A 16,482-nucleotide genomic window follows, 5' to 3' on the forward strand; every position below is an offset into this window, starting at 1 on the left:
ATTACTAGGATCCACTTTTACAACTATAGGAACCTTGACTTCTACAGTAGTTTCTGTCTAGGTATTATGTAACGCATTTTTACCAATTAATATCAACCTTTTCATGTCCCAAATCACAACGTACTCTAACTTGGCGGCTACCGCCTCTTCATCTGTGCAGTTGAAGAGGAAGAAACGGTGAGTACAAGCTTCAGCTTGGCGTTGACGTGTTGTACGTAGCCAATGTCATCGTTATAGTGCTATTGATTATTCATAATTCTTGAAAAATCCTTAAGTTAACAAATTAAAATATGTCTGTAGTTAAAAAGTTAATGGCATGTGCAGCTATGATCAGAAGGATCCCACATTTCTATTATTAAACTTATTTTTTTTCAGCATTCTATATTGTTATAAGTTTCATTCTCCACTTTAATAATGCAACGTAGTTTTATTAAGAACCAGTGGGAGATCAAGAGGTGGAGCTGGTGCTCCTGACATCATGTTGCATGGGACAAATGAGGTGGAGACAGTTTGATAGTGTGTCATTTTGGTGAGTCAATGAATGAATGAGGGAAATTGTGTGAGGTTGGAGTCAAAGGGATAATAAATGAGGTAACAAATGCACCTAGTGGTCATATTACTGCATGCAGTTAACATGTGAAGCAGGCAAATATTGCTAATACAGTAGCATAACCCTGTCAAGAAGTAAAACATTTCCACTCAGAATATAGGCCCTCTAATGTTTCCAAACACCTTCAGGGGAAAATTTATTGAATACAATAGCCATCATGTAGAGAGTGGTCACTCCACTTCCTTGACAAGTGCTTTTATGCAGTGCAAAACAGTCCATGGTCAGGTTAGCAGATGCAATATCTTTGCAGGCAGTCAATATGGGGAAGATAATAGGGATTTTTTTAATTTTTTTTTAGGTACGGGCACCTTTGGGGCTGTGACAACACTAGAGGCTAAAAAAAATATGTGACCTCGAATGTCACATTCTGAGCTTTGAACTTTGCGAAAGGTTGTGTTTTAAATCTCCACACCAAAATGTCAACACCGAAATTGCTGTAATCGACTTTGGCCACAAGATGGCAGCAACGTGTTTACAGTAGGCCTTTTCCAGTGTAGGAGCATTTACAAAGTCCCGATCGGAACACAGGCTGTCACAGCCCACATTTGTAGAAATGAATCTACACACCTGTGGTCTTTATTTCAGCGCGTCAGTCTGCCTTTTTAATTCAGGGGCTCAGAGGCAGGCAGGTGCGTTACTTTACTAGAGGCTGCAGTACCTGTTCATCACGAAGAGCCTGGGATCGTTTGATCTTGCTCTGGCGATAGTACTCCATGATCATCATGGCCGCATAGATTTTCCCAACCGTCAAGTCTGTAGCTGCTGAAAGAATGACAAGTTACCCTGCAGGATTAGACACTTTGGTATGGGCCCTGAGCATGGAGGATGGTAAAGAAGAGCGAGGCATGCACAGAGTGTGCAACCTGCGCTTTACCACACAGAAACATACACAGATGGAGCAATAAGTCTTTTCACTGACAGATGGATATAATTTTTTATTATTATTTTTTTTTATCTTTCCTCAAATAGAATGGCTCTCAAAAGTATTAGAATTTCAGATTTTTGTGATGCAAACGAAATGAAAACATGATCTTTTCAATTACTCAAATCATTTCGAATTTTTTTTCTTCCAAAATTAATGCAACATTTATTTTGTACAATTCAAATGCAAATCAAACAAATTTGTTAAAGAAAAAACATATATATATATATATATATATATATATAAACAGAAATAAAAAGTTGCGATAATCCAGTTACTTAAATTGCCCCTTTTCATTGATCCCAAATATTCTTGCAAAAAGGTCTTTGGTGCTTTTTAAAAAAAATTCCAACACATTTGTTCATTTTTCCTTTGAATTTTACAGCGTAGGTATGAAACATTAAATATTGAAAAAAAAAAATTGGAAATGATTTATCGTGTCTCATTTTTTTTACATCACAAAAACATGTCATTTTAACAGGGGTGTGCAGACTTTTTGTATCCACTGTAAGTTGTGCTTGCTATATTAAACAAAATGCCATGCAGTCCCTCCCACATTGCCAGTATTGATGCATTCATCTATCTTTTTCACAAATTTTTAAGAGCAAGATTCATGCACTCATAACATCTCTCAATCTTTTGAACCACAAACAGCTTTAGAAATGTATTTACTCTGGGGTTGCTGTCATTCTAACTAGCACAGTTCCAAATCAAAGCCTTTCCCAGTGCATGCAGTACAAGCATTTACCAGTTTATCTGCAGCATTAAAGTCATCCAAACAATTTCTTCCGCTTTATGGTTAAGCGTGTGTGACATAAATTATGCTTACATATTTACACTGAGATAAACCTCTCAGGAAAAAAGTGCACAGAAATACAAGGTTTATCAAACTTTATTCTGGGTACCAATAGAAGGAGCACACATTCCAGCATGGGAACATTTACCACTGATTTAGGTTTTCCATTACAGTTGTTTCAGAGCTATCTCCTGTACTGATGTACTTCTTTACAAAATGCAAAACAAAACAATGTAACTGCAATATAAGACATCAAATGCCTGTAGTTTATGCTTTTTAATCCCTTTCTAGACTCTATGTTTTTGTTCATCGGTGTTTCTTGATTCTCATCTTCCAATATCTTGTAAATGTAATTAGCTGACGTACTGTGAAAGACCTCCATGCCACTTGATGAAGAGCTGCTAAGGTAATAGAAACCTTTGTGTAAGGGACGGCGGACAAGGGAGGCAGCTAAAAGCGTCCTGGATGAAGGCTGAAGAATCAAGTTTAGAAAACCACTTCAGTTGAGTAGCATAGAAGTCAATAACCTAGATCACGTTTGTCAAATTATCCCTCAAAAGAGATGCAGGTATAACCTAACGGTGATCTGCATTTCTGCAATACCACAGGCACTGCAACATTGGAATTGAATACGGTGCATCATATTGGGTGCAAAAAATACAAGAGCCAAAACGGGTTTACTCTTGATAGTTAGGGATGCATAGAAATGTATTCTCAGTGTACAGAACTTCACATTTAGACTCGAGCTCTGGCTGCCTGGAGTGAAAAGACATCTATAGAGAGTTTATCTATAGTATGACACCCTCTGATTTCAGGCACAGATAAAGTAAGAAATAGGAGATATGGTGTCGTTTGTATGTGTTTCTTTTTTTTGTGTGTGTGTGCATGTGCAGAGTTGTGTTTTTATGCGTTTGCTTATTTGGTGGAGGTGCGTTAATTTGTGTTTAGGGATCTGCCAGCTGATTCAGAGGGTGCAGCCGAGACAGAGACAGAAAAAGAGAGAGACTGACTGAGAAAAGCGGACCTCAGGTGGTGTGAAGTGAATCATCATTGGAGCACTGGGTGCCATAAGGTGGCTGGACCGAGCCACAAATCTGTGTCCGCACCAGCACTCTGAGACTTACCCTTGTGCGGTGTGACCAGCAAATCCAAAGTTTTCTGGGAGAGGTTGGGCCATATCGCCATCATCTCTTTCCTCAGCTCCGCGTCCATCTGATGCTTGTCAATGCCACCTAGACATATTCGTAGCAAGACCAATGCATGCATCCAACATGCGAGTACAAAACCAATAATGTTGTTTAAAATGTTTAACACACAAGAACGCATTATTCGTCCAAAGAAAAAAAAAAAAGAATTGATATAAAAAAGGAACACACACCACATACAAACAAGGAGACAGACAAAAAGAAAGAAAGTGTTTATTAGTAAGACGGTAGTTAGGATTGGTTCAGTTTGTGACTCCATCTGGTACTCTTTCAATTTTAAGTCGTAAAATCCTGAATACGTCGTACAATCTACAGACCAGATTGTACGACGTAAGACATAAAGACATTACGTCTTACGAGAATCAAATGGAAAATATTTCCAACAACTAACAAGGCTGAAAATTGAATGTAAATGAAAGTCTAGGAAATATTTTAGACAACGTGCAGCGTGGAACTTTGTCTTCTCAAGTAAGTGCAAGCTATTATTATGAAGTTCAGATTTGAAAGTGTGCAATTTAAGCTTGGCACCTTTTGTGACTCTACTTTTGTGACTCTTATTTTAAAGTAAGGTGGGTTGCATTGACGGAGTCTGTTCACAAAAAAACATTGATAACAGGTTATAAAAGGACAGAGGAATCCCTAACCATGTTTAAATCATTTATCTGGGCCCATTTTCAGAACTCTATAGTAAAAAAAAGAAACGGTGACAGTGCGGCAGACAACATTTACGCAGTGAGAACGCTGCAATTGCTTCTGCGTAAGCCGCTAACAACATAAAGTAGGCTTCAGAACTATTATTCCACAGGGTAGTTTTCATTGAGTCCGGACTGCATTTGATTCACTCAGATCATAACCACACACAATAAACTCGAGAGGCCCTCCCCAATCATCAATCACAATCTGTCACACTACATGTTGCAGCTGGAGTTCTGGAACCAAAGGGTTAGAGATATGTTTTGGGGTATTTCCCCATTTCTGGCTGCACTTTGTGCCCAAACACCATTAAAACTTAAAATACAAGCAAAGTTATTGTACGTATAATAAAATGCATAGTGGTTTTGGGTTTCTGACTTCCTCTAAAAGTGTATTGGGACATGGTATTGGTGGGCGGACTTCAATGGTCCCCGTTGTCGAGATTGTTCCGCTGATTGTGAGCACGCCTTCAGGATGATGACAAGGCAAATTTAACATTTTGAAAATGTTGAAACTCTTATTTATAAAAGCGGAAAATGCAAGCGTTTTCAAAATTTGGGTTTTAAATCAAGCCCGCCCATTGCAAAAATCTCTTGACCGAATGTCGTCGCGTCTCATAAGCTGCTAGATGTAACCTCGTGACAAAGTAATTCCAAACGTTTTCATACCCTTCGCAATCTTGATATCCAGAGCTGTGCGGATCAAAGCCATGAGTGTGGAGTTGAAGTGGACCGAGTTGTCGTCACCCACAGGTAGATCCATACGAAGTAGTCTCTGTGAGGAAGCCAATTAAGGTGAGCAGTGAGAAAATTTGGGAAGTAAAGGAAGTGTTTGTGGAACCTCCAGGTGACAGGACCACAAGGTTTGTGGTTGGAAGGGGAGCTGGGAAAGGGGGAAGGGCAAGGGTCCTCAGATTGAAGGAGCTTTGCACAGCTTATATAGTAGGAACTAACTCTACCTGTAATGGCTCAGACTTTTCTGTGAGAAATCCCAGTAAACATATTTGAGCTACTTTTGTTGCATTAAAGAATTTCAAAGAGTCACTCATTTGTTTCATAAGGATCACTTTGATCAAAAGTAATCGCAGGTTGGTTTAACAAATGAGCATTACAGGCTGAGCAGTGCCCAGTGTTACCTAGAGCTCCCCCTCAAGGTTTGGAGGTTCACAGTAAAAACAACTGAGACCAGCTGATAAACCAATAAACCAAAAACAAACTATGGGAGAAATTACAGGAATAAATCACATTGTTTTTTGTGTTTATTGGTTTGACCTTCTATGGGTCTCATTGACTAGCATTAGAAGAGGACAACACAAAGACAGACACCAACTCACTGCACGATGCTCGTGTGTGTTTTGGTGGAAAAAGACGACGAAAGGGTGAAAAACCCTTGCATGCATTGCGTCATGCATTCCCCGCGCACATTCCATTCTAAGTGCATCTACATTTTTCCATCTTTCCCCAAGTCCTTCTTGCACATACAGTCCCCATGCAAGCATGCAGCGCACACACAAAATGTCTCACAGGACAAGCAGCCGAGTAGCTGTGAACAGAAAGTCACTGCTGGTGACATTGGAATGATCTTGAGTTGTTTCAATGTGGTTGTTGGTATAATAAACGAGAAAAGACAATGTAATTGTATTAACACAGATGAGTAATCTGCTGCACAAAAAGTTTAGACGTTGAGATCCAGTGTGTGAAAAACGGATTAAGGTTAAGAGGGTTAATAGGTGAGAGAGAGCAGTGTTTTTTTTTTTGTTTTGTTTTTTGAAAATTGGGAAGAGAAAAATCAAGAAAAGCTCACCATGGATGAATTATTTTTGTACATAAATATGTAACTTTTTGGGTAAACTAAACACATGTAGGGGATATAAAGTGAAACGTGAAATGGCAGAAAGTTTTTAACTGAAAAGTAAAGTTCGGGAGAGAGAGACGACAGAATTAGAAAAAAATCATTTGGTGCTGAAGAGGTAAGAAAAAGAAGTGACCAAAAACAAAAGAACAAAAAAGAGAAAAAAAGAATACATTTAAAAAGAAGCAGAAAAACAGAAGCCATTATTGGTTGGCGGTATGTGTATAAAGCAGTCCTGCCTGAAGGTTCTGATGTCTTTCCTCCAGAGAGAGAGAGATAGTCAACAGTGAAAAGCAAAAGAGCTAACTATATCGCCGTTTTGTGAACTGGGTTGAAATTTTCAAGCGAAGCTTGGATTGAAAACACATGTATGGAAATGGTCACATGATAACATTTAAAGGACAGATTATCGGATTAGACCATGCGCAAAGCGCATATTGTGTTGTTAGGCAGGAGAACAGAAGGGTTACGCATTTCCTTTCTATCAGGAAGGACGCTTATAAAGCCTTGAAAACTCTTTCACATTTTGCCATATTTCAACCACAAACTTCCAAGGAATTTCATCGGGTTTGTAATTGTAAGAGCAACACAGAGCAGTGCACAATGGAAATGGAAGCAAAGGTTATTTCATAAAAAAATGATCTGGAAGATATGGCATGCATTTTTATGTATCTCCCTTTAAAACTACCTACCATTTGCTTTTAGTCCACCTGAGCGTAGCAGGTTTTGGACATGAAATACTGTTCAGTATGAAAATAGTATGACATAGCTGCAGCAAAAGTCTTGAAGGAACAGATAAACTTGCATAGTGCAGGACTTGATTCTTGGCTGTACTGTACTATATTCATTGGCAGAGCGGCTCAGTCAAAGTCCAAAACTAAATCTAACTGATAGTCTCTGGAAAGACTTGAAATTTGCAGTTCATATATGTTCTCCATCTATCCTTTCTGGCTGAGTGTGGCCTATTTTTCAATAAAGAACAAAGACTCAGGTGGACTGAACATATCCAAGCCACATTTTTCAGATTTGGAGTTACAAAGTACGTGGAAAACTACTTATCTACCTTCCATTTTGCTAATGTACACTACTTTGTTTTTGTAGTGTACAATACAAACATAGTAAAATACAATTAAAGTAGTGACTGTAGTACCAACAAATGTGAAAGAGTTCAAGTGGTACCAATACATTTGCAAAGAAATGTAGTTTGAGAACAAGACGCTGACAGACAGAAAGGGACATGGTGATGGTGCATCCGATGAAACAATGGAAAATAACTGAGAGAGAGACCAACAGAGCTTAAACTGTACGGGTCAAATAGTATTGATCTCTACTTTTATTTGTGAGGTTAGGTTTCCACTGAGGGAAATGGCCCAATAAAACAATAATCTCGATGCAAATATTAATTAGCCTCTGGAAATAAAGTGGGCAAAGGAATGACACATTATTAATATTGCAACTGTGCCGAAGTCCCATTCAGTGTGGAACGGTAAATACAGTAAAATGTCATCACTATTTGCCCAAAGTCTGTTGATGAAGGAGCGATGGTTGGGAATGGAAATGGTCTCCTGTGCCTACAGGCTGTTTGGCTAGCTGCCCCCCCCCGGGAAGCTTACAGTGATCTGCCAGTGATTTCTCATGGGAGCCGATCACGGGAGGAGTGAGGGGAACATATGCTCACACGGATGTGATTACCATTCTGTACGCTTCTGTTTCAGAAAATATTTCACGAGTGACTCTTTGTGTCTGTGGTATTTGACAAACAGGGCGTGTGCAGAGGGACAAAAGAAACAAAAAAAAAACAACAAAAAAAAAACAAGAAAACTACAGTGGCAGTGGGTGGTCGTCGGCCGTGCAGAAGGCAGGTGAGCGTATGTGTGGGGAGGGGAGCAGCAATATTCAGAGATGAAAGGGGGCTGGAAACAGAATAGAACTGCATTGACGACAGAACCAAAGGACGAAGAGGAGATAGGACTTGCAGATAGAAAAAGAAAAAAAAAAAAGGCTGCTCGGGGGCTTGGAGCTGCCGCTGCTACATGAAGGGTGACAGAAAAAAGAACGGCTTCTGAATGGCAACCAAAGGCTCCCTGAGGAAAACACATCACTGACACAAGCCCTCCTGCTCTCTCTACCATGAGACATAGCAGAAAATATCTATGTGTAGGTTGATGTGACCTAATTCCCTGTGTTTCTGTGTATATGTGAGTGTGTATGTTCGAGAATGGGCCTCATCCGCAGGAGGGAGCGAGTCAGAGGACGTTAAGTCTGGTGGACCTTCCAAGCCCTGTTGCACACGCATACCGTCCGATACGAGTGCGATTTTTTATTGGGGTCCCCTTCCATAAAGAGTTTGGGTTATTAACCTTTTTGCATAATATCGTCATCTCAATATTTGGGAGGGAAAAAAAAGGAGAAAAAAAAAAAAGATGACATTGATCTGCATGTATGTGTTTGTGAGCTTGCCTGTCCAGTGCAAACGAGCTGAGAGGGTCCCTCTTTCACGTCCCCTCCTGCGGATACGCCACATCCCCTCGCCCCGCCTGGAACCCTTCGAAGTATCTTTCCTGCAACCTGCGCCCACCAGTTCCACACCACCACACAAAGGCCACAACACCGACCAGCCGACCCAAAGTTTTCCACGAAAAGGAAAAGAAACAAAACCAAAGAAACAACGACACTAAAGTTTACACCACGTTGAGCGCTTAAATCCCTGATCCCTCCCTTACAGACCACCCCCGAATCCCCACGACACCCATAAGAAAGGCTTTGGTAGAGACGTGGGGGGGGTGGGTCTTTCTGACCTTGTAGGCCACCCGTGCCGGACACCTCTTTCCTAGGCCCAGCGGAGGACTCATGTGTCTCAGCATGTCATACATTTCCCTGCAACTGATCCTGCCACTGCATCATCAGCCAGTGCCACCACCCCGTTACCAAATCAGGAGAGGGAGAGAGAGAGGCAGAAAGTAGATGAAGTTAAAGTATAGATTTGAAAATAGAAAATAGGATATTAGAAAGATACAAGAGAAGGTGGGAGGAAATTCACCAAAAACAAATAAAAATAGACAGCGAGGAGGACACGCTTTTGACTTAGAGAGTCTGTGGGAGTGCGGGTTTTTCGAGGTAAAATATTTCTCATCTCGAACGTGAGACCAAAAGGAGGCAGCAAATAGAAGCTGGAGGCTGGGATTTAGTCACGTTTCTACTAGGTTGAGCATATAGATAGGTTTTTTTATGCAAAAGATTAAAAAAGAAAAAGTTTCGTTTCTAAGACTCAAAATTGTGATGTGTTTATCATCTCTACCTTAAAAGATGTCTCCATTTATATTTTGTCGAGGAAAATTAGGCATCACTCAACTGGGCAGGATTTTTATTTTTTTTTAATCCAATAGCACAATCTCGAAGTCTCCTCAAACCCTTCAATCAAGTCATTTTGAATTTATAGTTATGGACTACCTTAATGTTTTCAACTCCTGATACTCATCATTGTTGTACTTGCTGTGATTTTAGGTAAGCTGCAACCCAAGCAAGCCGTGAGCCGGCAACTCTGTGCTCAGTTATTTTCAAGATCATTGCCTCTTTTCTTGTCCATGGCTTGCAAAGCCGTTTCGTAGTCCTCGGTTTTCTTTAACAATGTAAGTGTTTTTCAACCTTACACTGAATTAAATAGTAGTTCAAGCAGCCTTTTGCACTGACAATTTTACTAACACTGATGTTGGAATGGCGACAAGTTTTCAATATACTGTGCAGGTCTACAATCTCTCTAAAAACAACAACAACAACAAATAAAAAAAAAACAAGAGTATGCTTTCTGTAGCCAGGTTTTTAAAATTTCTTTTGCTAAACATTTATTTTAATGTTCTACATTTCTTAGTAGTGTTTTAGATGAATTTTGAACAAAGGAATTTAGGCAGTGACAGAATTTGCAAGAATTTATCAACAATCCTTTATCGCTCTCTTTTAAATTTTTTATCTACTGGTTTTGGTGGCTTAAATAACGATGAATTAATGATGTTTTAGTATCTTTAATTGATATTTAACATTGGCTATTTATGCTAAATATCAAAATCACCCTTCAAAAAAACCATCAAAAAGCAGAATCATGTTCAGTAAACACTGAATCTTGCTTCCGCATGTCGGTGTGTGTTCAGTATGTTTGTCGCCGTGTGTTTGTGCGCGTTTCCAAAGAAAGGCAGAGCAAAGCTTGACAGAAGGCAACAAGCTGTGTCTGCTCTGATCAGAGAAGGGAGGAAGAGGAAGGGGTGTCAATGCAGTTTCTGTTGTTCCCCTAAAACCCCCAAAACCAAGAACAATGCAACACTACAGTGGACAACCGTAGCTTGCTACATTAAAGCCATGGCTCCACAGCAAGCAAAGAAGAAGAAGAAAAAAAAAAAAATCAAAGATAGTCAAAAGAAATACAAAAACAAACAGAAAAAAGATCCAGTTTATAATGGCAAAACATCTTAAAGTTTTCATTTTGTGCATTTAACATGCTTCTCTAGGTGTCTGCATTGTCCTGCACATTCTCTCAGCAGTTCAGAATGCAAGTCGATAATGGTGGAAAAGAAGTTGAAATGAAAAAAATAAAGAGAACAAACTAAGAGACCAAAAAAAAAAAAAAAAAAACAAATCAAAAACAAAAGCAGCATTCAATCCATTCCTGGATGCCGTGGCTAGCAAGTGTGGTTGAGAAGGTTTCATTTGAATGAGAGTCAAACCTTGCAGGCCACCCTATGGGGGCATTTCTTTCCTAAGCCAAGAGGCGGGTCGATAACTCGTAATAAACTGTACATGTCCTTATAATGTATGCGCCCGCTGCAAGAAGAATACAGGGGAGTTAAACATGGACACAAACAGGGGGGGGGAGGTAACATCAAGAGAGAAGAGAGGACATTGGGAGCAAGAACACAAGATCGACAAGAACAAGAAAAGACTTTACAGTGTTGTAAAAATGATCCTTGAGATAAGATAAATTACAAAAAAACATCACTTCAGTGCAAGGGATCTTTTATGTGTAGCTTTCATAAAACAAGCCCTTGATATCTGGCTAAAGAGTCGCAGCGAATAAACAATACGATTCAAGAAACAGCACAGAGACTAGGAAAGTATGCGCTTGATAATTGCTTAATAGCTGCTTTTGATGTGAGGAGTCCCTCCCTCTTAAATACATGTTCAGTGTTAGCTATTTGTTGTTGCTTCCTGGAATTTGTCTCTCTACATGTTTGCTGAAAAAGCAAGTCTTTTCAATCGGCGACTAGTTTTTCACTGAACAAATGTATCCATCCGTAAGTGTTTTAATAAAGCTGACTGTATAAGAGGTCTCAAGGCTACTCTCAAACATTTTTGGTTTTGGCTCCTCAAGTCTTTTTTTACTTCTTAACAGTTAAACAGTTTGCAGGACAGCATAAGGGAACACACAAAATCTGGAATACAGATACCTTGAAACTTAGCATGTCTACAGCAGATATTAGGTTGGTGTGGAGGAGAGACACTGCCACGTTAAGTTTTTGCCAGTATGCCGTTTCCAGTAGAGGGAGGAGATTTAGAAACGGGTAAAAGATATATCTCGGGAAGGAGGAGGGCAGGAGAGGAGAAATTAAGGGATGCTCTGTGTGGTGGAGATAACCAGGGGTCCCATGTGGTTACACACATAGGCAGCTATTTGGCAAGAGCTTCACTTTGTTGTGACAAGCTGAGCACTTGGATCTTAAAGCTGCAGTAGGGAGCAGTGTGCAGAAACACACTTCTTCCAGTCAGAAATACCCAATCTGACCCAGGAGGAATGTCTTAGTATTGTCAGTCGTGCTCGTGTATGTGCTGCTCACACCCTTTAGCTCAAGATTAGCAGTGTGCTGCAGCTGCCCTGATAGTGACGAAGCAACCTAACGTTACAGGAAAACCAACAATTTGTCAAGTTATCGGCTGTGGCGCAACAGAGAGCAACTTGGGGGGAGGGAGGGGTGCTTGTTCAAGATGTTTGAGATCAAGTCCACATTTTCCTCAGAGCTCCCTACTGCAGCTTTAACAGCTTAATTCCCTGTAAAGACATTTGCGAATCAGAATTTCTTTTTACCAGAGAGAAAAAGCGGTCACAGAGTTACTCTGCGGTGACCACAGACCCTGGAGAGAGTCCCTGTGTGAGCAAACTGGTTAGAACATAAAGGTAACGATTTAACAGATCTGAATGTGGTAACTTGATGTGTGCGATTCTATAAGCTTTGTGTTTCGTTGGAGCTGGGTGTAGGCATGTTAGCACTCACCAGGCAGCAGGATCATACTCGGCCCATATCCTTACATACTCATCAAGGTGGTGAGGTCCCAGAATAGATGAATCTCTGGTCAGGTACTCAAAGTTGTCCATGATGACGGCTACAAACAGATTCAGCATCTGCACGTGTAGGCATATGAACGCACAGGTAGAAGAAAGAAAAGTTAAGCATTCAATTTGACAAGAGGTATCTTACAATCAGTCAAATAAGTTCTGCAGCTGGACTACCAACCCAAATATATGTTTTTTCATGCTTTTCCCCTCCGATTCAATACTTTGTTGAACCGTATTTTGTAGCAATTAGCTGCAAAACCTTTAAGGCTTCTCTCTGTCACCGTTGCACATCGAAAAATGGAAATTTCTGCCTGTTCGTTTCTGGCAAAATTCTGAATAGAGAGTGTTTGTGAAATTGAATTGGCATGTCTTGAGATCAAGTGAGAAAAATAATCGTCCCAACTAAAGAAAAGAGTATCCACAGCACGATCCAGCCACCACCGTGTGTTTTAAGACGGAGTTGCATTTCTCTACCAAACATAGCAGTATATCCTCTTCTACATGTTGTCGTGTCATGTACATACATCATCCAGCAAATTAGTACATGTTTGTGGTTGCAAAGAGGTGTAAATGATTCTGTAAAACATCGTGATTTTCCTCCACTGGTAGGATGTGACTGTTAAACCTCACAGTGCGTGCTCACCAAGAACGAACAGAAGAAGATGAAGGAGACAAAGTAGAGGTAGGACATCTGGCTTCCACACTCTGGCCCTGTGTTTCCTGAATTGATGTCGCACTCCTTACCCCCCAGACAAGCCAGCATGATCTCATGCCACGCCTCTCCCGTCGCGCTCCTTCAAGTGCGCAAAAACGAGATCTTTAGCAAAGCAGGAGCGTCTACACAAAGTGCAAGCGTTACGATCAGGGCGTCCACTTCTTTCTGTGGATCCCAAACACGTGCAAATAATCACCTAAAGAGAAGCATCAAAGCCTGCACAAAGGTCCTGAAGTTGTTGTGTTGGTTGATGGCACTCTCTCCATCTTCTTCAATAGCAATATTCCCAAAGAGCTGCCAAACAAAGTCATATTATTAATATAAAATAAAAATAAAAAACACATGATGTTGAGACTATGACTGTTATGCTATTCCCCTTTGGAGCTTGCATCAAATCTCATTGCCCCATGCTATAAATTCACAAAAGTAAAATATATTAAATGCATCTTCAAAGCGCTGCAGGGAAAAGTAAGGTGAAGGGTGTCACCCACCTGCATCCCGATTATGGCGTAGATGAAAAACAGCATGGCAATGAGAAGGCAGACATAAGGGAGTGCCTAAGGAGGAACAGACATGACAAGAATTGATAATATGTAAAACACACAGACTACCATCACCTATAGAATACTGAAAAATTGGGAATCTCTTGATATGAAATAATTAGTTAAAACTAAATTAAGATTTTCACCAGTGTGAAGATTTGAACATTTAAAGACAGAAATCACAACAGATGTGCGTACTTTACCCTTGTTAGAAATCAAGAAGAAATTCCATCTTATGCTAATTAATGATATGTGATTTTCAAACATCATTAACATTCGGATAAACCATTTTCCCTTCCTTTTCATGAAGCTAAATTCAGCTTCGGATAAACATTTATTTCCTGCTTCCCATCCGCAGCGTGGATGTGATACATACGCAGAAGTCTCAACGACAGAGTCTTGTGGCAAGATAACAGCGAACAACTCGTTTACAGTATGAGTATCGACACATTTTCTACCTGCTAATTATTTCATTTCATTGAAAATTTAAAACTGAAAACAATATTTGGAATACCTGCCACAGGTTTCCTTTTTTCACGTTTTAGATATCCTGAAAATACATTTGCAAAGCTAGGATTAATTGATCTCGTTCTAACGTCTGGGAGACATTCTGCATCAAAATCCTGCTACAATTAACAGGACAAATTTAATAGGTGTCTTGAACTGACACCTAAAAATGCTCTAATTTGTCTTGAGAAGAATTATCTTTAAGAAATCTACAATGTTAAGTGCGCACATGGAAAATGGCATTCACACATGTTTGTGTAAGTATGAATTTGGGGGCATCTTATTTAAGGGGAGGGGCCGAGTATGATTAGCTGCGAAAAGTGAAACACGCTGATGAGATACAGTTTTATTTATTTGATTTTCTTTAGTCACTGAGTGAGATTCATCGATAGCAGGATTCAAAACAGTGACTATTACAAAAATGTGCTTGCCATAGAACATTTTAATGCTAAGTCTATAGCTTTTAAAAGCTATGATGTGCATATGACAATGTTTACGTTCTCAAAAATAAACGCATAGAGTCTTAGGGTAATTTGAAGCAAACCTTGAACGACTGAACAAAGGTCCAGAGCAGGATGCGGATGGTTTCTCCCTGCCTCAGCAGCTTGATGAGACGAGCTGCTCTGAACAGCCTTAGGAAACTTAAGTTGATGAAATTATCCTACAGTAGAGCCACATCATGACCAGAGATAAAGAGAGACGGGGAGGTTGAAGATAGGAAGCGACAAGGAGAGGGAAGTCAAAGAGGGACAGAAAAGAGGAAGTGGGGTGAGAATAAAATGAAACAGTGGTTAGTTCTGCAGCAAGTTGTGCCATATCTAAAATGACGAAAAACATAAAACGGGGGGAGAGAAACAAAAACAAAACTCAAATTAATGCAGATTTAAAGTAAATAGAAATGAAATAATAAAGAGTCATACAAGTCAAAGCAAACCAAACTCAAGTCAGCAAGGCTCCAACAAGCTCTTCATATCCAGTAGATCGGGCAAACAAAACAATGCAACACACCAGGGGGGGAAAAAAACAAACAAAAAACATTCAAATCTAACTAGCTTCATCCAATTAGGGATATGTTATTAGTAGTTGTGGCAGAGAAGGTGAACAGTTTGAGTGCAGGACTGTCAGGACATTTTCTTTCAAAGACAACCAAATGCACTAATTCTCTCAAGGCAAAAATGCAAATTGTAAAGCATGACGAGCACAAAGCATGCAGAAGGAAACAAAGCAGATTTTACAGCAGATCATGCACAGGCTTAGGCTGAAGAAGTCAAATAGACATTGTACTGATGTCACCATCAAATAAGAGCAACAGAACAACAACTTTTTAAAATCATTTCTTAAGTTTTCACATTTGCACTAAAAAAAAAGAGTTACGTTGGATTTTGTTGCTTTTATTCGATTTTCTTGATTATATAACATCTTACAGAATGTGTCCTTCCACTGTTTATCAGATAACATAACAAAAGACAGCTGTTTGAAACTGAAGAGGACCTGGCAGCAGCACATGCAGGTTACTGTACGGCATTTAGTCCATCGCTCTGTGAGTGTGTATGTGTTTGTGTGTGTGTGTTGTAAAAATAAAGAGCTGCTGCCAAAGGCATGCAAGGGTCATCATGCATTACTTATTCTCTCTGCCAGGTGCAAACCTTTGGAGTCACTGTCTTGGCAGAAAAAAATAAAAAATAAAAAAATCTACCAATCACTTTCAAATGTGTGGGTGAATATGTGAATATTGTACGCTCACATATTTGAATGTAGCAGTCTGTAGCCGTTTATAGTGTCTTAATCCTTTACAAACTCTGCTCAAGTTCTCAGTAAAGGATATACAGTGAGTGTTGTGGGTGAGTCAATCACAAGCATGCACGATTCACAAACATACCACTGGCTGGGATGCCGATAAAATACATGCAGCAAAATAAGATCTCCAAAAAAATTACAAACCATCTACATGTGGATGTTGCAGACATATGGTTTATAGCAGCACATTTTTGGGGATTTTTGGTTGATTCCAAGAGCAACCAGACAGATTGACCAAGCCGGTTGTCATGGGTGGAACACAGAGGATTCATAGTGCATTTTGATTGGGCGAAATCACAGGAACAAGTCGAAGGGGAGAGAGAGGGGAACAGGGCAAAGTAGATTACAGAAGGTCATCGTAAAGTGTGCAGACGATTTAAAGAAAGCATGTGAAAAGATAAAAAAAAAAGACAAAAAATCAATGGTCATAACATCAAAAAAATCAGCACAGTAGCAGGTGTCAGATTACAGGTTTTACACAAGTTTATAAAACTGATGAAATAAAGCAACAACAACAAAACAATA

The 16,482-nt window shown here is 39.7% G+C and overlaps 1 protein-coding gene across 34 annotated transcripts in view; it reads right to left on the reverse strand.

The window, feature by feature from the left end:
* The window catches only part of cacna1aa (calcium channel, voltage-dependent, P/Q type, alpha 1A subunit, a), an 83,387-nt gene that overhangs the window by 11,401 nt on the left and 55,504 nt on the right, over positions 1–16,482 (reverse strand). For 11 of the 34 annotated variants that reach the window (XM_016676836.1, XM_016676834.1, XM_016676830.1 and 8 more), the window contains 10 exons: positions 16,102–16,104; positions 14,705–14,821; positions 13,603–13,668; positions 13,308–13,405; positions 13,040–13,190; positions 12,335–12,462; positions 10,793–10,889; positions 4,895–5,000; positions 3,453–3,560; positions 1,269–1,372 (listed from right to left, as the gene is read on the reverse strand). In XM_016676836.1, the coding sequence (XP_016532322.1) occupies positions 1,269–1,372; positions 3,453–3,560; positions 4,895–5,000; positions 10,793–10,889; positions 12,335–12,462; positions 13,040–13,190; positions 13,308–13,405; positions 13,603–13,668; positions 14,705–14,821; positions 16,102–16,104 (978 nt within the window). Of the gene's footprint in view, positions 1–1,268; positions 1,373–3,452; positions 3,561–4,894; positions 5,001–8,875; positions 8,973–10,792; positions 10,890–12,334; positions 12,463–13,039; positions 13,191–13,307; positions 13,406–13,602; positions 13,669–14,704; positions 14,822–16,101; positions 16,105–16,482 lie in introns of all 34 variants that reach the window. The other 23 variants (XM_016676840.1, XM_016676842.1, XM_016676835.1 and 20 more) reach the window with 6 other exon arrangements.

This window comes from Poecilia formosa, unplaced genomic scaffold, assembly GCF_000485575.1.
Source record: "Poecilia formosa unplaced genomic scaffold, Poecilia_formosa-5.1.2 Scaffold142, whole genome shotgun sequence".
Lineage (NCBI taxonomy): Eukaryota > Metazoa > Chordata > Actinopteri > Cyprinodontiformes > Poeciliidae > Poecilia > Poecilia formosa.